This window comes from Alexandromys fortis, unplaced genomic scaffold (genome assembly GCF_014885135.2).
Source record: "Alexandromys fortis isolate MF-2015 unplaced genomic scaffold, M_Fortis_MF-2015_v1.1 scaffold_90, whole genome shotgun sequence".
NCBI classification, from domain to species: domain Eukaryota; kingdom Metazoa; phylum Chordata; class Mammalia; order Rodentia; family Cricetidae; genus Alexandromys; species Alexandromys fortis.
Genome location: NW_026067985.1, coordinates 122,068 through 148,421, shown reverse-complemented (window position 1 = coordinate 148,421; position 26,354 = coordinate 122,068). Strand labels below are relative to the sequence as shown.

The 26,354-nt window shown below is 53.6% G+C and overlaps 1 protein-coding gene across 7 annotated transcripts in view; it reads left to right on the top strand.

Moving 5' to 3' along the window:
• Positions 1-9,435: 9,435 nt before the first annotated feature.
• The window catches only part of Rasal1 (RAS protein activator like 1), a 29,150-nt gene continuing 12,231 nt past the window's right edge, over positions 9,436-26,354 (top strand). For 3 of the 7 annotated variants that reach the window (XR_007594763.1, XR_007594764.1, XM_050158943.1), the window contains exons 1-13: positions 9,436-9,766; positions 13,274-13,330; positions 15,132-15,245; positions 15,406-15,467; positions 18,435-18,564; positions 20,821-20,902; positions 20,984-21,115; positions 21,937-22,022; positions 22,831-22,948; positions 23,078-23,231; positions 23,536-23,600; positions 23,849-23,961; positions 25,138-25,330. Coding sequence is in view for 5 of the 7 variants with exons in the window: in XM_050158943.1 (XP_050014900.1) it covers positions 9,702-9,766; positions 13,274-13,330; positions 15,132-15,245; positions 15,406-15,467; positions 18,435-18,564; positions 20,821-20,902; positions 20,984-21,115; positions 21,937-22,022; positions 22,831-22,948; positions 23,078-23,231; positions 23,536-23,600; positions 23,849-23,961; positions 25,138-25,330 (1,371 nt within the window). In the remaining 2 variants the exon portion in view is untranslated. Of the gene's footprint in view, positions 9,767-13,273; positions 13,331-15,088; positions 15,246-15,405; positions 15,468-18,434; positions 18,565-20,820; positions 20,903-20,983; positions 21,116-21,936; positions 22,023-22,830; positions 22,949-23,077; positions 23,232-23,535; positions 23,601-23,848; positions 23,962-25,137; positions 25,331-26,354 lie in introns of those variants that run through there. The other 4 variants (XM_050158942.1, XM_050158939.1, XM_050158940.1 and 1 more) reach the window with 3 other exon arrangements.

Sequence of the window (26,354 nt, the reverse complement as noted above, 5' to 3'; positions counted from 1 at the left end):
TCTCCTCCTGCCTTAAGTTTCTCTCTCGGCCCAGCCATATCACTCCTGTCTCCACCTCCCAAGTGCTGGGATCACCTTTGTGTGAGCTCTGTCTCTCTTTTAGATAGATTCAATCTCGTGTAGCCCAGGGTGGCCTTGAACACACAGAGATCATCCACCTGCTTCTGTCTCAAGAGTACTGGGATTAAAGATGTAAGCCATCACTGCCTGACTTCTGTGGCTAACTAGTGGCTTAGCTCTGCATTCTGATCTCCAGGCAAACTTTATTTCTTAGACTATGAACAAAATATCCCTACATCCTGCAATCATGCCCTCTCCCCTCTACGTCCTCTAACGACCACTTGTTCCCCACCGAGACCCACCCAGCAGCATCAGCACAGTTTTACTGTGTCAAATACGTTGTCCAGGGCCTGAAGAGATGGCTCAGCGGTTAAGCGCACTCACTGCTCTTCCAAAGGTCCTGAGTTCAATTCCCAGCACCCACATGGCAGCTCACAACTGTCTGCTGCTGTCCTCTGGTCTGTAGATGTACATGCAGGCAAAGTACTTATACACATAAAATACATACATAAATAAATCTTAAAAAGAAAGAATGTTGTACAGGGGCTAGGCTGTAGCTTAGTGGATAGAGCGCTTGCCTAGCATGTACAAAACCATGGGTTCAATCCCCAGCACTGCATGAATTAGGTGTTCATGTCCGTCACACCAGTCCTCAGGAGGATTGGAAGTTCAGTGTTATCCTTGGCTACATATGGAGGTCAAGGCCAGCCTGGGCTACGTGAAACAAAAACCAACCAAACAAACAAAACCCACACAAGTTGTAGCCGCTGGAGAGAGATGGCTCAGTGGTTAAGAGCACTGGCTGCTCTGGCAGAGGACCTAAATTTGGCCTGGTCTAGAGTGAGTTCCAGGACAGCCAAGGCTACATAGAAAAACTGTCTCAAAAAACTAAAACCAGCCAGGTGGTGGTGGCGCACGCCTTTAATCCCAGCATGATTATGCAGAGGCAGGCGGCGGATCTCTGTGAGTTCGAGGCCAGCCTGGTCTACAAGAGCTAGTTCCAGGACAGGCACCAAAAAAACTTCAGAGAAATCCTGTCTCGAAAATTCGAAAACAAACAAACAAACAAAACAAAACAAAAACAAAAAACTAAAACCAAACAGGGGAGTGGCAGGGGGTGTGTGGTGTGGTGGTGGTGGCTCACACCTTTTTATTGTTTGTTTGTTTATTGTTTTTAGAGACAGGGTTTCCTTGTAGCTTTGGAACCTGTCCTGGAACTCACTCTAAAGATCAGGCCTCGAACTCACAGAGAGTCCACTTGTCTCTGTCTCCTGAGTGCTGGGATTATAGGTGTGAGCCACCATCTCCCAGCAATGGTGGCGCACACCTTTGATCCTAGCACTCGGGAGGCAGAGGCAGGCGGATTTCTATGAGTTTGAGGACAGCCTGGTCTACAGAGTGAGTTCCAGGACAGCCAGAGATACACAGAGAAACCCTGTCTTGAAAAAACAAAAACAAAGAAACTACAAAGATTAAAACTGCTTTGAGCCGCAGGCCGAGTCTCAGGTGAGTGTGAACCTTTATTTCTGCCGTGGAAGCGCCCCAGATCTGGCCTTTCAAGTCCTAGATCTGTTTCACCTTCGAAGAAGGGACCGCCATCCTTGTATTTAAGTGATTTTATCTTATGTGCATTGGTGTTTTGCCTGCATGTATGTCTGTATGAGTGCCACATCTTAGAATTACATACAGTTGTGAGCTGCCAGGTGGGTGCTGAGAATCAAACCCAGGTCCTCTAGAAGAGCAGTCAGTGTTCTTAACCACTGAACTGTCTCTCCAGCCCCCTTGTTGTTGAGGCAGGGTCTCCATGTATCCCAGGATGTCCTGGAATCCACTGTCTCCACCACACAAGTGCTGGGATTAAAGGTGCACACCACCACGCATGGCCTAACGATGAGGTTTTGCCTCTCTCCCGCCCCACCATACAGCAGCTCCGCATTCTTTCTGTTACACTTGGTCATGCTGAATCAGAAAAATTTGAAATCTGAAATACTCCTGAACACAGAACATGTCAGACTCCAAATTTTCAGATCAGAGATGTCCATTAAGTAAAGTTTATTTAAAAAAAACCCCACAAATCCAAAACAAAACAAAACAATTCTACACGTGGGAAATAAGTCTAGTCCTGAATCTTTTGGGTGAGGGATACTCAGCCTGCAATACTGTTTGTTATTCTCTTCTGCTCTTATTTCCTTTATTCTTTTTGTAGTGCTGAGTCTCCAGCCCAGAGTCTTGTACATGCAAAACACACAGCCACTAAGACACATCCCAAACAGGCAGTGTTTTAATTATTTTGATGTATGCGTAATGATGCCACCTCCTCCTCCTCTCTTCTCTCTACTCCTCCCCTCCTCCTCTCCTCCTCGCCTCCTCTCCTCTCTCTCTCTCTCTCTCTCTCTCTCTCTCTCTCTCTCTCTCTGTGTGTGTGCATGTGCACATGGAGGACACAGGTTGACATTAGCTAGCTTTCTGGATCATTCCCCATCTTACCGATTGGCACAGGGTCTTCCAGACCCAGTAATCCACCCATCACTAGCACTGAGGTCACAAATATATGCCACCTCTTTATGTAGGGCCAGGGGTTGAGCTCAGGTCCTCATGCTTGTGTAGAAAGACCTTTACTGACTGAGCCATCTCCCTAGCCCACTTTTGCAAATGCTTATTGAACACCTACTATATGTCCTACACTGTTATAGGTGTCAAAGATGCATCAGCTCTCCAAGCCGAGCCTCGTGGGTCCTCAAAGCTGTCCTCATGGGTCATAGACATGAGCCACAGGAGGTTAGATAAACCTAAGGATTCTGGGGAAAGGTCACTGCATTGCCAAGAAGGTTCCCAGAAGAAGGAGGCCCTCTTCTGTGAAAAAGTCACATGTAAACAGACTCAAAGGACCTGATAGTTGAGCCTAGGAGAAGAGTGGTCTGGATAGCAAACAGCATGGGCAAAGGCCCTGAGGCAGCCAGAGAAGGGAGGTCTGTAGGTTGGTGTGTGGGATTCAAGCACAAAGGGGTCAGGGCTGGATGGGACCTGTGGTGTGGGTGACTCATGAGGGGCTGGGCCTAGAGGGATGAGGGACTGACTCTCTTGGGGACTGGTGCTAGCTTTTTTTTTTTTTTCTATTCCTTTTTTAGAGACAGAATCTTGCTCTGTAACTCTGGCTGGCCTCAGAGTGGGAGCAATCCTCCTGCCTCTGCCTTCTGAGTGCCGACATTCCAGGTGTGGTCTGCCATACCAGGCGGTCTGGTGTTTGCTTGTGTGCTGCTAGCCGCCCCAGCCCCGAGAGACTGAGCGTGGCTGAAAGGCAGCAATGGGTCTTAAGCCACCGTCTTGTCATCTGTGGATCACTGTGCCTCGAGTTGCACACAGCCCGTCTCCTCCTAGGCCTCAGAAGTCCCCTCTGTTGTTAGACAGGAGGATGTGTCTGGTTGGCTTGGGGCTCCCCTGCCACGCAGTGAGCTGAGCCCCTCTGCCTGTTTCTGTCTCCAGCTAGGGTGGGGGCAGGGGGATGTTAGGTGGCAATGCATGTTTAGTGCCAGCAGGAAACTTTCCCAGCTGCCTTTGCCCTCGGCCACAAACCCACGTGCTCTGGAAATATCCACTGCCCCCCTCACTCAGTCTCACGGTCCAATGACTTCCCTTCCTACTTCTCCATTCCAAGGCGTGGGTGGGGGAGGCCGTCACGGACCTGTTTCGCGGGCAGACAGCCTGGGGAAGGGGGTAGTATGCCAATGCTGCGCACGCCTTCCACGGCGGCTGCCTGTCCCTCGTGGCGTCTTGCCCAGAGTTGTGCCCAGCCGTCACAAACCGGGCTTTGTGTCTAAAGACAAAGAACTTGCTCTCACCCCTCACCTGTGCCCAAGACCTGCCAGCCCTGCCCCAGCCGTGGCCTCAGATGCTGCGCTCTCCCTAGGAGGGGAGACTGACCCCTGGCAGGGCAGGCCTGGCACTGGGTATGAAGAAGGCAGTGAACAGGGCAGGACTAAGTTGCTGAAGGTCAGGACACCATCCCAGATACTTGGGGACAGAGAGTTGACTATCAGTGGAAGAAGGTCAAGGGAACACTCTGGCTCCTAGGGGCACTGACTTGTACCCATCAAGCGTGTTTTGAGTCAGCGTGCCAAGGGTGTGGGAAGTGGCATGAATCAGACATTGTCCCTGACATTTAGGCGATAAGGCTAGTGGGTGTACCACCACCAAACAAGTCGTCAGGAAGCCAAGGTCATGAGTGTGGCCAGCAGGGCCTCGGGGTGGGGGTGGGGGCACAATGACAACAAGGGACACCACAGGCCTCCCTGCCTCCCCATCCCTCTGCTGGGCTTTCCAGCTTCTGGGTGCCAAATGGCAAGAGTTAGAAGAAAAAAATATCAATTAACTGCTGATTTTTCTTTTTCTTTTTTTCTTTTCTTCTGGATTTCATGATAGGATTTCTCCGTAGCTTTGGAGCCTGTCCTGGAACTGGCTCTTGAAGACCAGGCTGGCCTTGAACTCACAGAGATCTGCCTGCTTCTGTCTCCGAGTGCTGAAATTAAAGGCGTGCACCACCACCGCCTGGCTTTTTTTTCTCTTTCAAACAGGTTCTCGAGATGTAGCCCAGGCTAGCCACAAACTGATAGTCGCCCTGCTAAAAGATATTGTGTCAGACCCCTATAAATAAAAAAGAATGTGTGTGTGTGTGCGCGCGCGCGCACAGTCGCCTGTACAAGCATCAGGTGTCTGCTTGTGTTTTTCTCTCTCTTATTTTTCTTGAGACAAAGCTCTTTTCATTGAGTCCAGAACTCTTTGAGTCATTTAGACTGGGCTGGCCAGTGAGTCCTCGGGACCCACCTATCTCCCCCCCTACATCCCTCCCAACACTGGGGTTCCAGGCAGGCTCAACTACAGCTGACTTTTTACAAGTGTGCTGGGGATCCCCACTCCTGTTTGGGCAGCACGCCCTTTTTTGGTCGAGCCAGCTCCCAGCCTGGAAACTCCTTTTTAATAGCTGTATATTGTTCCATTGGCCTGGCTGCTGAACTCTTTGGCCCCACCCTTCAGAAGCCTTACTCAACTGCACCACAAGTAGTTGAAGCTGAAGACATAGTAACTGGATGGGGGTGTGGGTGGATAGAAAGGCTTCCCTTGGGCGGGCAGGACTTGATGGCAAAGGCAAAATCTGGGTGGAGGAAAAAGGTTTGTTTCTTTTTGCTCACAATGTTGCCTGTAGCCTAGGCTGACCCAGAAGTTGTTACATAGCTGAGGTTATCCCTGAATTACAGCCTCTGCCTCCAACTTGCTGAGGTTACAGACCTGTAGCCTTCACACCCAACTTGGGAAAAACCTTCAGGGTGAATTCAGGAGTCCCAGACCCAGTGATAGGCTGGAAAAGGGACTTCACATCATAAACAGTCAGAATCTCAACTCTAGGATCCCAACGCTGGGGCAGTTGAGGCAAGAGTACTGTGAGTTCAAGATTAACCTGGTGAAGCCGGGCGATGATGGCACACGCCTTTAATCCCAGCACTCGGGAGGCAGAGGCAGGCGGATCTCTGTGAGTTCGAGGCCAGCCTGGTCTACAAGAGCTAGTTCCAGGATAGGCTCCAAAACCACAGAGAAACCCTGTCTCAAAAAACCAAAAAAAAAAAAAAAAAAAAAAAAAAAAAGATTAGCCTGGCCTTCGTAGTGAGAGTCTATATCTCTAAACCAAACCCAAGTACTGTGAGTTCAAGGTCAAGGTCAGCCTGGCCTTCATAGTGAGAGTCTACATCTGTAACCCAAACCCAAGCCCAATGTGTCGGCTGCCAGCTTCCCTGGAGTAAGTCTCCCCTTCACCGTTTGATGTGGGAAAGGTGGGCTTCCAAAGGTGGTTCAATTAGATCTCATGATCAAGGGAGTCCTCTGTGGTACTACTGCCCTGCCTGCCTGGACCCCCATCGTGATGTTAGGGTAGGGATGCTCATCTCAGTGTCTGAGTTCTCCCGGGCCCCGGCAGAGCATGTCACACTTCCAGGGTGAGGTGGGGGTGTCAGTCAGATCTGAGCAGTGAGCCTTCAGGGGCAGTCAGATCTCTGATCTTGGGATCTCTCTGTCTGGATTAAAAGAGCCAACCCCCAAACCCCAGATTCCCCGAGATCTACAATCCAGAACGAACACTTCCTTGTGCTAGCTGGAATGCAGCGGCACTCCGTTCATCCCTGGAATTCTGGGCTGGGCCTGGCACTCTACCTGCCTGACCTCGGGGTGAAGCCAGGTGAGGCTTCCAGGCTCCTGAGTGAGCTGGGATTCTCCATGAGGACCCTTACTCCTAGTGGGCCCTTGCTGGGTACCAGGTGGGCTGAAACCTACACTTCCTCTATGCCCTCAAACCTCCAATGGATGGGTGCTGTTAACAGGAAGACACGGAGGGCATTGGGAGGGCAACTCACCTGTCTGAGAGCACCCATTGCTGGCATTCATAGCAAGACCCATTCTCTAAACCGTGAGCAGGCACCTTCCCCACCTAAGGCTTTATAGAATTTCTTTTGTTATTGTTTTTTGAGACAGGGTTTCTCAGTGTAGCCTTGGAACTCGCTCTGTAGACCAGGCTGTCCTCAAACTCGCAGAGATCCGCCTGCCTCTGCCTCCCAAGTGCTGGGATCAAAGGCAGGTGCCACCATTGCCCGGCAAGACTTTATTTATTTAGAGGCATAGCCCAGGCTGCCTTTGAATTCCCCAAGTAGCCAGAGATAAGCTCACACTTCTAATCCTCCTGCCTGTCTTCCAAGGGCTGGTGTTAACAGCTGTGTGACATTGTGGGCCGGAGAAGAGGAGCGCAGGGCTCTATGCACATACTAGGCAAGCACTCTCCAACTGACATTTTTTTTTAAGGATACAGTTTGTCTTTGTAACCCAGGCTAACCGGACTTCACGGTCCCCTTGCCTCAGCTTCCTGTGCTGGCATTGCAAGTGTGGGCTAGGATGCCTGGGCTTCATCTAAGTCTCCATGCCTGCTGTCCGCTGTCCGCAGCAATCCATGCTAAACAACACAGAGAGCTGACAAGGACTGTGTGTTTGTCTTTGAGGCGATTGTGGGGTGTACCGTGAACGCTTACCGTGTGCTTGGAATGTTTGCAACAGCTGGCCTCATACTGCCCATGTGAGGGTACATGATTGGGTCTCATGCTTATCTGATGGCTGCCAGGGCCTCCTCTCTCTGCCTGGCTGGTGGCTCCCAGTGAGTCACACACCCTCCCTCTTGTCTTTTCTTCTTTGGTCCCTGGATAGGGGTTGTCTAGCAGGACTCTAGCTCCCTGTTGGTTTTAGTTTAGTTTCTTAGAACAGGAGGTGGCTGGGGGTGGGGGGTCATGTAGAATATTTAGAGAGTGTGGCCACTGTTCCAGAGGACCTGGTGTCAAGGGGGTGGGTGACAGAGCTGACTCCTTGGAGACCTAGCTGGACCTGACAGCTCCCCCTGCCGGCCTGGAGTGGGGGCTTCCTGTTTAGCTTTGGAATATGGATTAATGATGGCTGTGTGACTGTTGGGCCATTATGTTATGGGAGTCAGGGTTCCTTGAGGGTCCCCGAGGACTTGGATAACTTGTCTGGGGTCTCTGTAACTCCAGGGCTCAAGTATTCTAGGTAGAAGTGTCTTCTGCCCAGGTGTGTGTGTGTGGGGGGGTACTGGGGAACCACTCTGGGCACATGGCAAGTTTTCTTCCTCCTTAGAAAGATTGGAGTGATCGCTGTAGATGGTGGCAGGTGGTGGCAGAAATAGGGAGGATGCTACAGCTCTGGACTCTGCCCTGGGTCACCCCTGGCATCCCTCTGAGGGTCTGGCTGCTTTGCTGTTCCCAGCAACCCACTGGGAGAGAATCTTAGGGTGCCCATCCACTACCATCTGGGCTGGGTGCTGGTTGTGGGGTGGAACAGGGAGGGAATTCAGACCACTAGGCTGCTCCTGTTCCTGAGGCTGGGTAGGTGCTCCTGGGGCTGGGCATGTGCTCCTGGAGCTAGATAGGTGCTGCAGGGACTGGGCAGGTCCTCCCGAGGCTAGGCAGGTGCTCCCAGGGCCGGGCAGGTGCTCCCAGGGTTGAGCAGGTACTACAGGGACTATGCAGATGCTCCCGGGGTTGGGTAGGCACTGCAGGGACCGGGCAAGTGCTCCCAGTCCTGCCAGTCTGGGCAGTGTCAGGTGACCTCATTCTGCACTCCCATGGGTGCCCGCCCCAAGACGGCCAGCTGCACAAGGCCCTTGCCAGCCTTTCTAAACACTCTCCAGTTAGGTAAGCCGCAGACTCCAGGAGGAAGGAAACTACCGTGTCTACCCTGGGACAAGTCTCCTGTCAACTGAACTCATTTAAAGCTTGCAAAAGCAGGAAGCATTTTGGGAACAGAGCAAAGAGGAAAAAGAGCTTTGTTTGGGGTGGAAGGGCATCCTGAAAGCCTTGCGAGGAGATGTGGCATTTAAGTCACACCTGGAGGAACAACAGTAACAATACTGAATACCTCGTGCCTACCCCTGCTCTGTCACCCGTATAGGAGTATCTCACTTAATCCTCTCTAAACCCTGTGAATGAGACACGTGTCACCCTCACTGAACAGATGAGAAAAACAAACCAAGGTACAGAGAGGTTGAGTGACTCATCCAAGACCACACAGCTACCAAATCCACCAAATGGCAGAGTCAGAATTCAAACCCAGGAAGGAGACTTCTGGCAAGTGACCCCACCTCTCAGAACCCCAGTTTTTTGTTTTGTTTTGTCCCCCCCCCTTTTTTTGTTTTGTTGTTGTTGTTAATCCACAGATGGAAGGCATACACGGCACAGAGTTGCTGAGGGCTCGGAACTGAGATAATCCCGACGAAAGGCTCAGGCCGTGCCTGGCACATGGTTAACTAGTTCGAGGATTGCAGATGGTTCTTATCGTGTCGCCCTGGCAGTGTTATCTCCGCGCCTCCCCTCCCCCTGCGGCCGCGCGGCTTCCTCCCCCGCAGTGGCAGCCGGTGACGTGAGAGCCTCCGCTGACACTCTCCGGGTTTAATTGGAGCCCATGCCAGGGGTATGTTCGAGGCCCCTCCCTCCACTCGCATCAGACCCCCAGGGAGTGTGCGCCGCCTGCCGCCCAGCGCGGGTACTGTTCCGGGACCCCGAAGCTGGTGCTGGGTGGCAGGTGGCAGAGGTGGCAGAGGCATAGAGAGGTGCTGGGTTGGGGCCGGGTGGGAGACAACGCGATTCTTGGAGGGCCCGATGCCAGCTCAGTAGTAGCCCACCACTCTGCCTGACTGCCCGCGGCCCCTGCCCCCTGCCCCAAAGCTGCCTGGGGTCCCCAGCTGGGTGCAGCGGGCTGGGGTGCCAGCAGGGGGCGCTCGAGTGGGACTCACGGCGGGCGGGGCAGTTGCGGGAGGGGCGGGATCGGGAGGGACCTCCCAAGCTGCAGACACCAGGCTCAACCTGCCCGGAGGGAGCGCAGCACACGGCTACCTGTAGCTCGGGACGTACGTCCCCTCCCGGGATCCAGCACTTCTTCTCCCTGCCAGCCTCACATCCAGCCCAGTCACACCCCGGACTCGGACCCGTGGGAGCCTAGGGACAGCGCTCCGGGCCCGGAGCTGGTGATATGTAGGGTCACCTCCTGGTCCAGCTTTGGAACCTCGGCAGACTCCTTGCTTGGAAAGTTTGGGACTGTGCGCCATGGCCAAGAGCGGCTCGTTGAGTATTCGCGTGGTGGAGGGACGGGCACTGCCCGCCAAGGATGTGTGAGTCCCGGGGTGCCCACTGGGGTGCGTGGAAGGGTTGTGGGGGCCTCTGTCTAGGACCCACTGTTGGGGATCCGCTCTCTCTGTCCTGTGAGAGGGGGGCACCCAGGCTTAGCAGGTGCCGCGCCCTGCTCCCCTGGGGAAGGAAGGTGTCTTTGTTCTAGGATGTCCCTAAGTAGGTCTTCCAGAGCCGGAGAAGGGACCTCTGGACGGGTCCTCTTAGAGCCGAGGAGGGGGGCCAAGGATCCCTTCTTAGCTAGAGCAGGTGCTGGAGGTGGGGCTTCTCCGGACGACGGAGCCCCAGCGGGGCTCCCCAGAAATCACCAATAGAGCCCCAGAGACTGTGGTCCAGATGGACCCCAAGATTTTGCGTGCCTCAGAGGTGTTTAGGTTGCACTCTAACACGGAACCTCGAGTCCCCCAATCTTTTACCTGCAAACCTATGGTGGGCTGTTTTGGGTCCCCAACTGATGGGGCTGGGGGCGCTGGTTCCTCTGCCCCGTTCTTGGCTCTGCTTCTCCAGGGCTGAATCAGCAAGTGCTGACTCAGCAGAACGGGGTGGGTGGGGGAGCGGGTTCCCCCTCCTGCTTGGTCCAGAGCCAAAAGGGGCTCTGAAGGTGCCAGCACCTGAGACAGGTTCTGCCATCCTTAGTAGGAGGCGGGCTGAGTGACCTTGAACCTGCCTTTTTGCTGGCCCTTGGTGTCCCATCTGGGTAGTGTAGAACTGGAAGGAGATCAAACTGTTGCTTGATCCCGTGTCCAGCAGAGCAGGTGGAGGACACTGGCTAGGGGGTCAGCTGTGGAGAGGTGAGCAGACAAGGGGCCCAGAGTTCTTCTTTGCTTGGGTGGAAGTCCCAACTACCCAAGCTGCAGAGTCTGCATCCCCTCCCTTTGATTTTGGGAACCTCCTTGTCCTCCAGTACTGCAGCTGTATCCAGAAGGGAGCTGTTTAGAGTAATCTTAATGCCCTAGCTCCCTCATCCGCTACCATAAATAAATACACACCTGAAGTAAATGCAGGGAGCGATGGCACCAGCGTGATCAACATGTCTTTGAGCATTAGGGATTACAGAACTGTGGGGCAGGAATGGAGACCTGGCACTTGCTGGCTGGCTGAAGGGACCTGGCCAGAAACAGGACTCTTGCCTCACTGAACTCTGGTTCACCAGCTGTCCACCAGTCTTGGGAGAGAGTTATGAGCCAGTGGCAGATGTTACCACGGGGCTAGCATACAGGCTCAAGGGTTCCCTGCTTCTTCTGGAAGGGGCTTTAGGTTTTCATTTTTGCATCTTACCCCCTTTCCTACAGTTTTCTGGCCAAGGTAGCCCTGGGTTGAGCCATGCCTCAGAGCAAGGCTGAGGAGGTATCACTGTGCCCTCACTGGACACCCTGCCTCAGTTTCTCTAGTGGGCAGATCCCTTTCCCGAAACAGATCTTCTCAGAATAAGCTGGGGTCCCCTTGTCTGAGAGTGGGGTGTTAGCTGGGGTGTTGTCTCATTTCTTCTTCTAAAGGCAGAGGTCCTAGATTCAGCCTGACACTCGAGATTAAGGGGGTGGCCAACTGTGCCCGTCATCACTGAGGGCTTACCATGCACATGGATCATGTTTAACACTTTGTGTGTGCCAACTGGTTTCTCTGTTTTACAAATGGAGAAACTGAGGACCAGAGAGGCAGCCGTGGCTGTAAGATCACATGCATGAACACAAACAGCTTCCATGTATGAACCAAGCAGGGAAGCGATGGCTGAGGGTCATGAGGCCATGGGAGAGGCCGGGGAGTCTGGAGAGACCAGGGCCTGGGAGAGGCCAGCCCTGCCTGCCACCCTGGCCCCTACCTGATAGGAGCCTGATAAGACCATATGCGTCATGGCCCAGAAGTAGATGTGTTGACCCTTACTCCCTTGAGCGACCTGGAGTTAGCCAGGTTTCTTGAGAAAGGCTGTATCTCCAAGCCTGCATGCTAACCGATTACAGTCAGTCTGGGCCACGTCTACACTGGGGAAGCTGAAGAATGAGGTGGAGAAGTCTTGGAGGGAAACTGAGGCATAGGGAATGACTCAGCCAGCCAGCCAAAGGCCCAGGTTGCAGCCAACATCCCTGTTCCCTGTGACTGAGTGGACGGGTGACTGGGAGAAGGCAGCTGGAGGAGCAGAGGGGACATGGCTAGGAGACCCGAGCTGAATTTACGTCTATACCATCCACCCCACCCTCCTCCAGAGCCTGTGCTCCGCACATCCATTTCCTGAACCTTCCCTACAGGAACAGCCTCAGACCTGTGGAGAAGTAGGTACAGCCAGCAACCCAAGGAGGTTACAGTTCAGGGGCTGTAGGAAGGGAGAGGCAGACACAAACACACAGGTAAACTGTGCAAGATGATTTAGACCCAGAAAAGATCTCTCTCTCTCTCTCTCTCTCTCTCTCTCTCTCTCTCTCTCTCTCTCTCTCTCATCTATTCTCTCTCTATCATCTATCTTCTATCTATCATCTATGTATGTATGTATGTATGTATGTATGTATGTATGTATCTATCTATCTATCTATCTATCTATCTATCTATCTATCTATCTATCTATCTATGCCATATTCTCACTTTCTGCCCAGGCTAACCTTGAACTCCTGGGTTCAGGCAAATTTTCTGCCTCAGCCTCCAGGGAGCTGGGACTGTGGGTGTGGCCCATCTCAAAGGGCTTGGAGGGTCATTTTAAATCAGTGAGAGACAGCCTTTCCAAGAAGATGGCTTTGGGAGTGAGGCAATAGAGACCCAGGTGGGCAGCCTGGAGTTTACTGGTGGCTACTCTCATAAAGGGGAGGTGACCTGGGATTACTGGTGACTCTTATTATAAAGGGGAGGTAGGCGGGGCTGCCTTTGATTGGCCTAGGGCCCAGGGTTTTGTGAGGGGGAAATAGCACTTGTCTTTTGGGATTTGCTTTTGTTTGTTTTTTCCTGCTGGGCATGGGACCCAGGGTTTGAACATGGTCGGCAAACACTTTACCACTGAGCCCCTATTCAGCCCTATACCCATCTCTATGGGTTCAGTTTTGAGGTCCTGGACCCTGGTGTGTGCCTGCAAGTCCTTCCTGCTGGGGATGGGGGTCAGGGCAGGCTGAGGAGCACAGTGTTTAGCTCAGAAGTTGGCATTAGGGTCCTGTCTGTGTCGGGGAGTTCAGGGTAACCCACGATCCCTCCTCCACACCTCTCTTTGACCCTCTCCTGCCCCCTCTTGTGTGGCTGGGTGAGTGTTAATGTCTGTTGGAGTCATAGTAACGAAACCAAAGTCCTAGAGCAGGATGGACATGCAGGCTTATACTGCCTGTGGGTGGCAGGTGACTGGTCCAGGCAGCAACGATACAACCTGCTGCTGCTCCCTAAGGGCTTGCCTTTTTGTAGGAGTTGCTGTGTGATCCAGTGTAAGTCCCCTTCCCTCTCTGGGCCTCACCCTGCCTAGCATTTACGCTCCCAACAGAGTTGCACCTTCCAACAGCTTCCTTGACCCCCTCTTCCCACAGGTCTGGGAGCAGTGACCCCTATTGCCTGGTGAAAGTTGATGACGAGGTTGTGGCCAGGTGCGTAGTCAGCACGGGGTGGGGTCGGGAGGGGTTGTCTTTCAGGCTTCAAGGAGGCTACATTATCCCTGGCCTCTTGGGTAAAACCCTGCAGCCTGTGTCAACTGGCCAATATCCTGTCTGGGGACCCGTGATATCTCTGGCTCCCTGGGGCTGACTCAGCCACCACCAAAGGCCTGTTGGCGGGGGGAGTGTGGGCATCTCATGCTTGGCTAGTTTGGCTGACTCCGGGCCTCTGGGTGCTGCGGGTGTCTTGGTGTGTCGTATTCACACCAATGTTCAAGTGGGAATGTGTGTGTGTGTGTGTATGTATGTGTGTGTGCACGTGTGCGTACCAGCCTGCCTATCTGGGGGTGCCACAGAACTGGTGTGACCACGTGTGAGCGTCTATGTGGGTGTACAAGTCCATAGGACTCCCGTGCATTCCAGAGATGTGTGTGTGTGTGTGTGTGTCTCAGGTGTGAGTGCAAAGGAGGGTGTGTGGATATCTGTGGGCGCTGAGTCCTGATGGGATATCAGCTGAGCTGGGCTTCTCTTCCCCCTCAGGTCAAGGGACAGCTCTCAGCCCCTGTAGACCTGAGGGGGTGGTGGGCGGGTGGCTGAAGCCTTGGTTTCTATGGAGACGACAAGATTCAGGATGCTCCTGGCACTAGTTCTGGTCCAGATGGACTGGGAACTGGGGGTGGGGAGCCCCTAAGAAGGCTGACCCCTCCCATGGCTCCCTCTGTGTTTGCCCTGGTAGAAGATACTAACCCCCAAGGTTCTGTACGCCTCCAAGGCAGCTCTTCTCCCTTCTCTGGGCTGCACAAAACCAACAGAAGGAAGCAAGCTTTGCATGCTGGGCTTGGCTGGGACTTCACTGAGCAGTGTAAAGTCTTTGTTCCTGGGAGCAGCCACGGTGGGGGCCCTGTCAAGGTGCCAGGCCCAGATGTGGGACATATGTACGTGTGCCTGTGTCCAGCTTTGACTTGACCCTAGCGTCCCCTGACTTTCTGGGTGCCGTGAAGCCCCGTGTGTTCTGACTGGCCCTGCTCACGCTTGCCTCAGGGCCTTTACACATGTGGTTCCAGCCATCTGGGATGCTCGTCTTCCCTGCCCAGTTCTCTTTCACCTGATTAATTTGCCTGGGGAGCCCTGCACTCTTCCCAGGCATCACTGAGTTCATCCCAATCACAAATGATGTCTGCAGTTTGGGTAGTGGGTAGGGAGGGAACGCATGAACGTAGCACTAGGTATTGGTGACTGGTGGGTTCTGTGTTGCTATGTAAGCATGTCTTTGTGTCTATCTGGGATACTGTGTCTATATTTATAAACAGGTTTCTAGATGTTTCTGAGGTTGTTCGTGTGTATCTGTGTCTGTGTGGATGTGTGACTTCCTGTGTCTCTGGCTTCCTCGGCCTGTCTAGGTATGTTTCTGATTGTATGTGTGTATATGTTTTCATGGGCTTCTCTGTGTGGGTTTTGGTCTACTTGTGAACCTCTTCAGTTGTGTCTTGGGGACATGCCTATGTGCATGTGTGCCTGCATGCATGCATGTACATTTAGACTCCCTGCAGCCGTACCTGCATTTGTCTGCATCGCTGGCATGTGTGCACATTGGGTCCGGGTGTGCTTCTCTGTCTGAGCTCATGGGTCTGAGTGCACTTGCTGTATTCCTGGGATGGGGGTGTGTGTAGATTCTAGGAGCGTGTGCACAGCTATGTCTGTCATGTTTGTGTGTGTGTGTGTGCCTCTAACTTTGTTTGTGGGGATCCCCAGGTCACCCACTGTATGAGGCGCTAGCCCAGCACCCCTCTTGCAGGACAGCTACCATTTGGAGGAGCCTGAGCCCCTTTTGGGGGGAGGAGTACACTGTGCACCTGCCGTTGGACTTCCATCACCTGGCCTTCTACGTGCTGGATGAGGACACCGTTGGGTGTGTGGTGGGTGGGTGGGGTGTGCACGGGGATCCCAAGTCACACGCCAATCTACACACCAAGAAGAAGTGTGCTTCCTCCAACCCCCGACACTTGTCCCCGCAGCTCTCTGGGAGAGTGCTGGCCCTGGTCTGACCTTCTCCTACCACCTTCCCACAGACACGACGACACCATTGGGAAGATCTCCCTGAGCAAGGAAGCCATCACAGCTGACCCTCGAGGTGAGCAGATCCTGACTGGAGGGAGAGAAAAAGATGATCTGACCTACAGGGACCTTGCAAGGGCTGAGGGAGTGGGGCTGAGGGAGTGGCCTCAGAGCCTGAAGGGGGAAGATTCCCCCTCCTTTTTTCATTTTTTTTCAAGACAGAGTTTCTCTGTGTAGCAGCTCTGGTTGCCATGGAACTTGCTTTGTAGACCAGGCTGGCATTGAACTCACAGAGATCCACCTACCTCTGCCTCCTAAGTGCTGGGATTAAAGGCGTGCACCACCACTGCCCAGTGGATGTGTCTTTTGTATCCTGTCTCTTTAATTTGTAGTTCAGTTCATTTATGGAGCAGCTAATTCGTTTTCTCAGACCTGGGGTCCAGCAGCTTCAGTTTCGTCTTTTTGAGACAGGTTCTCTCGATCAAGCCCTAGATAGTCTCCAAGTTGTGACTCCCGTTCCTCAGTTTTTTTCATGTAGGTGTTCCGATGCACACTCTCATGCCTGGCTGCGGTCAGTCTCCTCATGTCCTCCCCGACACTTTATGTTTGCCTGATGCATGCTTGTGATGAACCAGGGTCTCGCAAGCGCTCTGCCTCTAAGTTGCACCTCATCCCTGCAGTGCTTTTATTTACATGAAAAGTAGGAAGAATAGTAGGGCCTGCCCCACTGCCACACTGTGAGTGCGTACCGAGCCCTCCTCTGAGGTGGGGACCTTTATTCCCTTACGTTTGTCCTGTGTCAGTGCTGAGGGCCACAGGGTTCAGTGGTTTGCTTGTGGTCACAAAGGTTTTGTGACAACCAGGACGTGGGATTAAGGTTGTTTGGGTTCAGGGTTTGAGCGTACCATGTTGCAGTCTGTGTGTGTGTGTGTGTGTGTGTGTGTGTGTGTGTGTGTGTGTGTGGAGAGAGAGAGAGAGAGAGAGAGAGAGAGAGAGAGAGAGAGAGAGCGCTTGTGATCATGGGTTTCCTCAGCCCATGGTAGCCTGTTACACTCGTTTTCCCCTAGTTGCCTTTTTTCCACCTCATCGTGTATTTTTAAATTTGGATTTATTTTTATTTTATATGCACGAGCGTTTTGCATGTTTGTCTGCAAGTGCACCGCATGTATGCAGTGCCTGTAGAGGCCAGAAGAGGGCACTGGATCCCGTGGAACTGGAGTTACAGAAGGCTGTGAGTCTCCGTGTGGGTGCTGGGAACCGAACCCAGAGCTTCTGGAAGAGCAGAGGACGTGAGCTGTCTCTCCAGCCCCCTTCACTGTGCACTTTGAGACAAGGTACCCCAGGCTGGCTGTAATGCCTGACAGTCCAGTCTCAGCCTCCCAGTATCGGACTGGCAGGCATGTGCCGCTGTCCCTAGCAGCCAGAGTGTTCCTTTTAGACCTTTCGGACTTCAGTACTCCTGAGTTCTGCAATCACTGCATTCTGCTGTAATGTCCCATCGTGCCCTTCGTTAGTTCCCTGGTGAAGCATCTGGGGTGTGGGCAGTGTGTTCCCAGCTCAAGCAGTTGCAGTGAGCAGCCCTGTACTTATTCATGGTGTCACACGTTCAGGGCCCCGCCAGTCAGAGAAACTCCTGGAAGTTTATGCGCTGAATCAAACCATACATTCTTGCATGTATTCTTTTTATTACATCACAGACCCCATGAGTTTCCAGAGCCAAAAGAAAGGGCGCCTGTGGGTGCTGGGCAGGGGGGGACACTGTCCTTATCTTGGTGGGGTGGAGGGAGACCACATACACATCTTACCACTGGGAATGCCAGCAAGGAGGGTGACGGCGATGAAAGTGACTTCCCAAGCTGGATTTGGGGGGGGGCATGCCTGTCATCACAGCATTCAGGAGGCTAGCCTGGGCTAGAGAGTGAGACCTCACTTGTACATCCTCCTCCTCCTCCTCCTCATCATCATCCTCCTCAGTGCTGGGATCAAGCCAATGGCTCCATCACTGAGTGCCAACGGCATGTTTGCTAGTTATTGCATTAGAGCTGCAGGGGCTGCAGAGATGTTTCAGCAATGACGAGGGAGCACTGTTCTTCTAGAGGTGAGAGGTCAGTGCTCAGCACCCACGCGTGGCTTAGAAGGGTCTGTAATTCCAGTGTCAGAGATTCTGATTCTGGGCTTTCTTCTGGCGTCAGCAGGGAGCCACCGACGGGTGTTTGTTTGTGCGTTTGGGACAGGGTCTCATAGTGTAGCCCTGGCTGGAATTCAGGACTTTTCTTTTCCTGTGACTCTGATAGAGGTGGCTTGAGGGAGGGAGTTCAGAGTTCATTGTGGCAGGGAAATCGAGGCATGAGGAGCTGAGGGAGCTGGTCACATCCAGTCAGGAAGCAGAGAGGAATGACATCTGGGGCTCCCCTCGATCTCATCTTGTAGGGGCCAGGATTCCAGCCTAGGGAATGGTTCTGCCCACATTGCGATGGTGTACCAGTTAAGTAATCAAGAAAATCCCCCGCGGGTGTCCTCAGGGGCTAACCTTGATCCAGCCAATCCTTCCCAGGTGTGCCTGGAGGGCTATCTTCCAGGTGATTTTAGAGTCTGTCAAATTTGTAACACTAGCCACAGTTACAAGTGCTTTGAAAAGTCAGATGTTTGAAGACATAAAAGGGCAAGAGGAGGTTAAAGCGTAGAGCCAGGCATGGTGGCCTTGGTGCTGGCCCCTGGTTGCACTCAGGAGGTGGAGGTGGGAGGAACAGAAGTTCTGGTCTAGCCTGGGATACATAATGAGACCCTGTATGGAAACAGGGGAAGGAATGATGTTTGCCAAGAGAGATTGGGCTGCATTGGGTCCAGAAGTCAATAAGCAATACATTCAAAATGTGACGGAAGGTGTGTGTGTGTGCTTCAGTTTCCTCCTCTGACATAGGGCTGATCGCAAACTGAACCAGAGGTCCCGCATGAGAAGCCACCACGTCATGCATGGTTGTTATCAGTGGCAGTTCTGAGCCAACACAAAGCCTGCTTCCTAAACACCATGTGTGCTCTGCAGGGATTGACAGCTGGATCAACCTGAGCCGAGTGGATCCAGACGCCGAGGTACAGGGCGAGGTCTACCTGGCTGTGCAGCTGCTGGAGGACGCTCGGGGTCGATGCCTCCGCTGCCACGTGAGACAGGCCAGGTATTCTTGCTCTGGGTGAGGTGTGGGAGGCTCTGAAAATGAGCAAGGAGGCTAGGGATGTGGCTTGCCTGGCGCGCACAGGCCCTGGATTCTATCTGCAGCACCACATAAACTGCATGGTTGTTCACATGTCTAATCCCAGCACTCGTCTCTCTATGTAGAACAGGCTGGCTTTGAACTCACAGAGATCCTCCTGCCTCTGCCTCTCAAATGCTGGAATTAAATGTTTTGGCCACTACAGTTGTCAAAAACAAGATCTTAACCCAGGGGTAGATGAGTGTGTGTAGAGACAGATGAGTGTGTGTGTGTGTAGATGAGTGTGTGGATAGATGAGTGTGGGGGTAGATGACTGTGTGTGGGTAGATGAGTGTGTGTGGAGGTAGATGAGTGTGTGTGGAGGTAGATGAGTGTGTGTGTAGCTAAATCACTTGCCACTCAAGCCTGATGACCTGAGTTTGATCCCTGGAACCCATAGCGGAATGAGAAAACCAACTCTTTAAAATTGTCTGTGATCCTCACAGATGTACATAAACATGCAATCACACACATACAAATGCATACGGTTAAACAGACACATACATACATTGTCACAGACACACACAGTCACAGACAGACACACATATACACATAGTCAGACATACAGCCACAGCTACACACACAGTCACACACACAGACAGAGACATACACACACATCATACATACAAAGACACCGTTACTTCTTGGGCAAAGTCTTAATCATTGGCTCCCTAAAGGCAGGTGGCCTCAGGCGAGATGGACCTAGGAGGATGATTTCAGGCAGTGTCTCCAAGGGGGGTGGGGGGCAAAATAAACCTCATGGCCTGAGGCTGGTGACCTACCAACTTTGCTTGTACAACTGACCAAGAACCTCACTTTTACAGAACATCCCAGGGTCAATTCTTATTGGCTCGACCTGGGGTCTCACTGGGGTCTTACGGGGTGTGTGTGGGGGGTGATGGAGGAGAGCCTGAAGGAAGTCAACAGACACAGAATCCGTAAAACCCAGAGGCAGCCTCATCCGTCTTCCCTCTGCCTCCCTCCCTCTGTCTCCAGCCCCTTCAGCTCCTCAGCCCCCCCTCACATCCTTCAGCTTCTCTATCCTCTTCTTCCTCTCGACATCCTGCCTTTCTGTCCCCCGCCTCCCCCCCCCCCGGCAACCTTCACTCTTAGGTTCTGCCCGCACATATTAAGGACAATCCGTGTTTCTAGCTTGCTGTGTGACCATAAGACCATTTCTTGCCCTCTCTGAACGTCTCCTGACAGCTCTGGATTCAGGTCTCAGCCTTGGCCCCAGCTGGATATGGGAGAAGCATGGATGAGGAATGACCCAAGAAGGAAGGGAACCAGAAAACAGATTGTGTTCAGGGGTCTGAGCTCAGCTTTTCTGCCCATGACCCCCTCCCCAGACACTAGGCTGTACAGGATCCTTGCACGCAGGAGAGGGACCGATTGCTGTCGCTTAGCAACTGTATTGGTTCCTAGGAAACCAAAGGCTTTGGATGCCCAGCGAGGCTGGGAAGCAAGCGGGAGGAAGAAACAGCCCCTGGTGGTGGTGGGGTGTTCCTGGATTTGGGGGCCTGCTAGAAGGGGGATGGGGAAGCTGACTCAGGTGAGGCTTCGAGTTGTCATGGTAACCACAGGCAGGATGTCTGTATCTCCTGCTTTTTTCTTTGTTCCCAAGCAAGGTGTGGGCATGTGTGTTTGTTGAATGAATAAGTGAGCTTAGCCAAGTGCTACACTAAGTAACTTTTCTGTGTCATCTTGTTGGACCCTTGGCCCTGTGAACTTGGTCTGTTATTGTCCTTCTTTTCTGGACTAAGCCTCAGGAAGGGGAGGGGACTTTTTCTAATGCCACCCAGCAGGGTCATGTTTTGAATTCATGCCTCTAGCTTCCCATGTAGGGCATCTGGGGAGATTGAGGCATTCTTTCATTTCCATTGTCCTTGCTAAGTGTTGTGATACAGTCTGATCTTTTTGTGCCTCAGTTTCCCTTCATGGAAATCAGGGGTAATCAGGAAATCTTCTGCTTCCCATGAGTTTTGTGTTTAGAAACTGCCGGGTTTGCATGGGTGCAGTGATGGACCTGACTTGGGCCCCTGTGATGGATAGGCTTGTTGCCCTGGTAACAGAACCTTGCCATTAGAATGATCTAGTATGAACTCTCTTTCCTAGGCTTGCCTTGGGTCTGGGTCCTTGAGGGTCTGTAACCACATACCCCTTCTTTTCCTCTGTCCCCAGGGACCTGGCCCCTCGGGACATCTCTGGCACGTCAGACCCATTCGCGCGTGTGTTTTGGGGCAGCCATAGTCTGGAAACCTCGGTGAGCAGGCAGGCAGCAGTGTGGCACCCTCAGTGGGTGGCGTCAGTCACCTCTGCTGCTCACAGCCCTCTGCGCCCTCAGACAATCAAGAAGACCCGCTTCCCACACTGGGATGAGGTGCTGGAGCTGCGGGAGACGCGGGGGACCGCTTCCCCGCTGCGAGTGGAGCTCTGGGATTGGGACATGGTGGGCAAGAACGACTTCCTGGGCATGGTGAGTGTCCCCCCACTAATAAACGCTCTCTGTGGCTCCCCATTGCCTCCCGTGAGCAGACAGGTAAGATTGGGGCCTGAGGGTGGGCGTTCAAGCTGTCGCAAGGACCATTGGCCAGCCTGCGTAGTAGAGTCTCTATCTTCATGAGGCGGGCAAGAAAACAGGCCGTGAAGGAGGCAAGGACCTCTCTGAGGTCACGGGGTAGGCCCACGGCTCCTGGGTATGCCGGTGCCTGTCATCTGCATTGACCTAACTGTCACCACCCTGTGAGGCTGACAGTCATGATCCCCCAATGCAAATGACGTCTGGAACAGTGGAAGTGGGTTTTCTGAAGCCCTGTGGCTTTTAGCTCTTCTCTGGGAACACGGCCCCAGGCTCATCTGAGGCTGTGGCTACGGCAGTGGCACTGTGTTCACCATGTGACCCAGGGTGAGCCGTCTCTCCAAGCCTTAGCTTTTTCCCATCTCTGTTTTACTTTTTGTTCTTTCAATACAGGGTTTCTCTGTGTAGCTCTGGCTATCCTGGAACTCACTCTGTAGACCAGGCTGGCCTTGAACACCCAGAGCTCTGCTTGCCCCTGCCTCCCGAGTGCTGGGATTAAAGGTGTGCGCCACTGCCGCCTGGCGCCTTAACTTTTCTCAATTGTAAATTAAGTGTCCTCTAGAGGCCCTAAGTGCCCTGGCTTGAGAGAGAGGAAGAACTGGACCCTGGCTGACCACATGGCATCTGTGGATAGCAGGCCAAACTCTCCCTCCAGGGCTGGGTGGGCCCTGTATCAGGCAGGACAGGGCCCCCAGCTGAGGTCTCTGTGTCCCCCACAGGTGGAGTTCACCCCACAGACCCTTCAACAGAAGCCACCCAACGGCTGGTTCCGCCTCCTGCCCTTTCCTAGAGCTGAGGATTCTGGGTAAATGTGGGTGCCTAGGGAGGGGCACCACCTCAGCTGGTTATCCTGGGTGCTGGCACCAGCCCACCCTGTCCCTCTGGCCCTAGTCACATGTCCCTGGGATGTTCTTACTGGCCCACACAGCACCCCTTGGCCCAGTCATCTGACCATAGACAGGCTCCCATAACCAGCGTAAGAATGTTGGGCTCCTTTACACCTGCCTTCCTGGCCATACTCCTTTCTTTATGGTGTGGTGTCAGGAACTGATCCCAGGGCCTTGGCTGTGCTAGGCAAGAAGCTCTAACGCCGTCCTGAGTAGCTAACACTGTCTGCGCACACGTGTGCTGTGCACACAGACCACAGAGCGCCCTGGCCCCACCAGTCTTTTCCTGGTTGTTCCCGTCCACACTGTTCACATAACTGACTGTGCTGCTTGTGTCCACGAGACCCACATCTTACTGCCCTGCCTACACTTGCTGTTCTGCCTGTCCTGTGTGAGCGTTTGTGCACCCGGTCATGGCCTCGACTGTGGTTTTTCCACACAGTCTGGGGTCTCTTTCTCCCTATCCGCACCAGAAGAGGGCACCAGATCTCATCCTAGACTGTTATGAGCCACCATGTGGTTGCTGGGAACTGAACTCAGGCCCTCTGGAAGAGCAGCCAGTGCACTTAACCTCTGAGTCATCTCTCCAGCCCCCTCCCTATCCACTTTTGTCCCCACTGCCCTCCTCTGCCCTTACCCTGTGTCCCTTGCCCCTCCCATGCTCATGTCTCCTGCTTTGGGCTAGCCTGCATTCACGTCTCCTTCTCTATGGTCTGCTATGTGTAGGGGAAGCCTGGGCGCCCTGCGGTTGAAGGTGCGTCTCACTGAGGACCGCGTCCTGCCTTCCCAGTGCTACCAGCCTCTCATGGATCTGCTTCTGGAGTCAGTACAGGGGCCGGCCGAGGTGGGTGTGGTGGCAGGTGCTGCCACCTGGGTTTTGGGTCCAGGGTGTAGCTCCCCGCCTGCAGAACCAGGGCCAGCTCGTCGGCTTTGGGGCCTCAGGTCACCTGTTGGCTCTCTTGTCCCTGCTCAGGAGGACACCACCAGCCCCCTGGCTGTGCTGGAGGAACTGGCCTCTGGGGACTGTCGTCAAGACCTTGCCACCAAGCTGGTGAAGCTCTTCCTGGGCCAGGGCCTGGCCGGGTCCTTTCTAGACTACCTCACAAGACGTGAGGTGGCTCGGACTAGTGAGTTTCCCACACACACAAACGCTCTTCCCCAAGGACAGGTCTGCAGAGGATCTCCAGGGAGAAGTGAGATCCCTTAGAGGATGTTTATATGTTGGGGTATCTATGCCGTGAACCCGGGAGGGTGCTGTGTGGCCTCAGGCAGCTTGACAAACCACTCTGGGCCTCTGGGCGATGAATAGAGTTGACGTTTTTGGGTTCTCCCTGATTCTTGAGGCTGAATCGTATCTCCACTTTGAGTGAGTGGGATGAACTGGGTCCAGCCCCCACCCCACACCAGCAAACACACCCCCTGTCCTCCCAGATGACCCCAACACCCTCTTCCGTTCTAACTCCTTGGCATCCAAGTCGATGGAACAGTTCATGAAGGTGAGTGGGAGCTGGCATGTCTGGGTGCATGTGGCTTCCTCCTCCTGCTCACTCGGTCCCCAGAGCCTGCTGGCCTCAAGTGGCCCTAGATGGCTGAGCTGGGTGCTGGTGGCAGGTGTCTGGCTTCAGCCCTGGGCGGCACCCTTGGACACGACTGGCCTGGCTCTGAAATCTCCCTGCACACCCCCTGCCCCAGCCCAGGGCACTTTCTGCCACCCTTAGCCACTTGGTGTGGCCCCTGCCCCCAGCTCGTGGGCATGCGCTACCTGCACGAGGTCCTGAGGCCGGTGATCAGCCGTGTCTTCGAGGAGAAGAAATATATGGAGTTGGACCCTTGCAAGATGGACCTGAACCGCTCCCGGTGAGCGAAGTGGGGGTGCTTCAGGCCTCCAGATGTCCCTTATCATTTGCAGCTGCCTGGGGCTTCTCTGTGCTGGCTGCCGCCTGCCTAGGGACACGTGTGTGTACTGTGGCAGCCCAGGCTGCTCTGGGGGAGCCCAAATGCTGCCTCTGCCTCTACCATATCCTGTGACTTGGGAGTGTTGAGGGCACTTAAGGGTTTTGGAAGTGACCTACAGAACAGGGGAATGTTGGGAGATGATGGAGTCCCACATGGGGTCATCTGCAGAATGGATCCTGGGAACCTTCTGTGAGACTGGAGGCAAGCTAGGCTATGACTAAAAGCCACTCCACACCTCCATGGACTCCTCCTCCTTTCTTTCCAGAATCTTCTCTGCCAAAGTCAGGGGGCTGGCTTCCACGAAACCCTTAGAGCTAGATGCAGGCCATCTGTTAGGACCCACACCTCTTGACCACCTCAGACGCAGGCTTCAGCACCCTCTTTACTGAACCTCAGTGAGGGGAGGTGCCTGCCCAAGGTCACACAACTGGGAAACTGTAAAGTGAGAATTTGAACCCAGGCCCCAAACCGGACAGAGTTGTCTGTGAAACTCCCAGGGTATAGCTGGAGACCACTGGAGACTCAGTGGCACTTAAGGGCGATGGGACATTGGGAACCTGGGTGGGGTAGAATTGCAGACAGATAGTGGAGTTGGTCCTGACTTCTAATCTCAGGTCTGCCACCTGCTTGCAAAGTCATATTGATGGGCCTCAGTTCCCATGCCTGTTAAATGGGAGGCATAGATACTCAACTTGTGAATTACCATTAGGACCACGTGGGGCAATGCCAGGGGCCATGATTGGATACAGGGACTGAGAACTTCTGGCTTGAGGGCTCCAGGCGGTAGGGATTGCATGTGCCAAGGCATCGGACATGGCCAAGCTGAAGACACCTAGAGCTACAGCATGCAGTTATGAAGTGAGAGGGGGTGATGATCATTCTGAGGAGGTGACACTTACCTGCATGTCAACATGTTTTAGGACACAGGAATGGCCACTATGAAGGCTTTGAGCTGGGACTCTGCCCCAGAGTTCACTCCAGCAGGAAGTCTGGTGTGAGGGGAGGCACCATGGAGGCTGGGGGTTCTGAGGCAGCAGGTGTGGCGCTCTGACTGAAGGTTCTGCTTGCTCCCTACAGGAGGATCTCCTTCAAGGGCACACCCACGGAGGAGCAGGTGCGGGAGACCAGCCTGGGGCTGCTGACCGGATATCTGGGGTCCATCATGGATGCCATTGTGAGCTCTATAGGGCGCTGCCCGCTAGCCCTGCGCCTGGCCTTTAAGAAGCTGCAGCAGCGTGTGGAGGAACGCTTCCCCGGGGTGGAGCATCAGGTGGGCTGGGTTCTGCAGGGGCGATGCGGATGTTGGTGTGGTCTGGGGAACTGTGTCCGTCGGTCACATGTAGTGTCAGGACAAAGGTGATGCCAAGATCTGGGCTGCTCAGACTTAAGTGTGTGCGTCCTGGCAGAAGACAGTATTCCTGGCAGGACCTAGAACCCAGGGGACCAATGATGATGACAGATGAAGGACGTGGTGATGATGGTGGTGATGATGATGGTGGTGATGATGGTGGTGATGATGGTGGTGATAATGGTGGTAATGATGGTGATGATGGTGATGATGATGACGGATGAAGGATGTGGTGATGATGTTGGTGATGATGGTGGTGATGGTGGTGGTGGTGGTGATGATGATGGTGGTGACGATGTCAATAATGGTGGTGATGATGGTGGTGATGATGGTGGTGATGGTAATGGTGATGATGGTACTAATGAGAGCAGACGGGAAGGAGAAGGGCGGGGCCAGGATGAGGCTGCATGGGTTCTGTAGGTGCTAGGCTTTCCCAGCCTGAATACAACTGGTGGAAGCTGGGAGCTGTGGCTCTGGGCCAGGTGAGGGACATAGACAGACAGATATAGAACTGTAAGGAGTGGTGGAGACTGTGGCTAAATGTAGCGTCACAGCTTTGTCTACAGGGACCACTGAGGCTAGTGTTCTGCATAGGAATGGGGCCCAGTCCCCTGCTCCTGCAGAGCCTTTTCTCACTGCTATGCCGTGGCTAAAACACAGACTCTCACACACAGGGCAGGTCCTCTCTGCCACTGAGCCACGGCCTAGTGCTCTTTCCACCCTTTCGAGATAGGGCCTTGCTAAGTTTCCAAGGTAGGCCTTGAACTTGCAATTCTCCAGACTCAGCTTCTGGGATATGTGTGATGACAGAGAGGTCTCTGCCTCAGGCTTGGCTGAATTGAGCTGGGCTAAGTTGACCGTCTTCTTTCCTCCCTCCCTCCCTCCCTCCCTCCCTCCCTCCCTCCCTCCCTCTCTCCTTCCCTCCCTCCTTTCTTCTTTCCTTCCT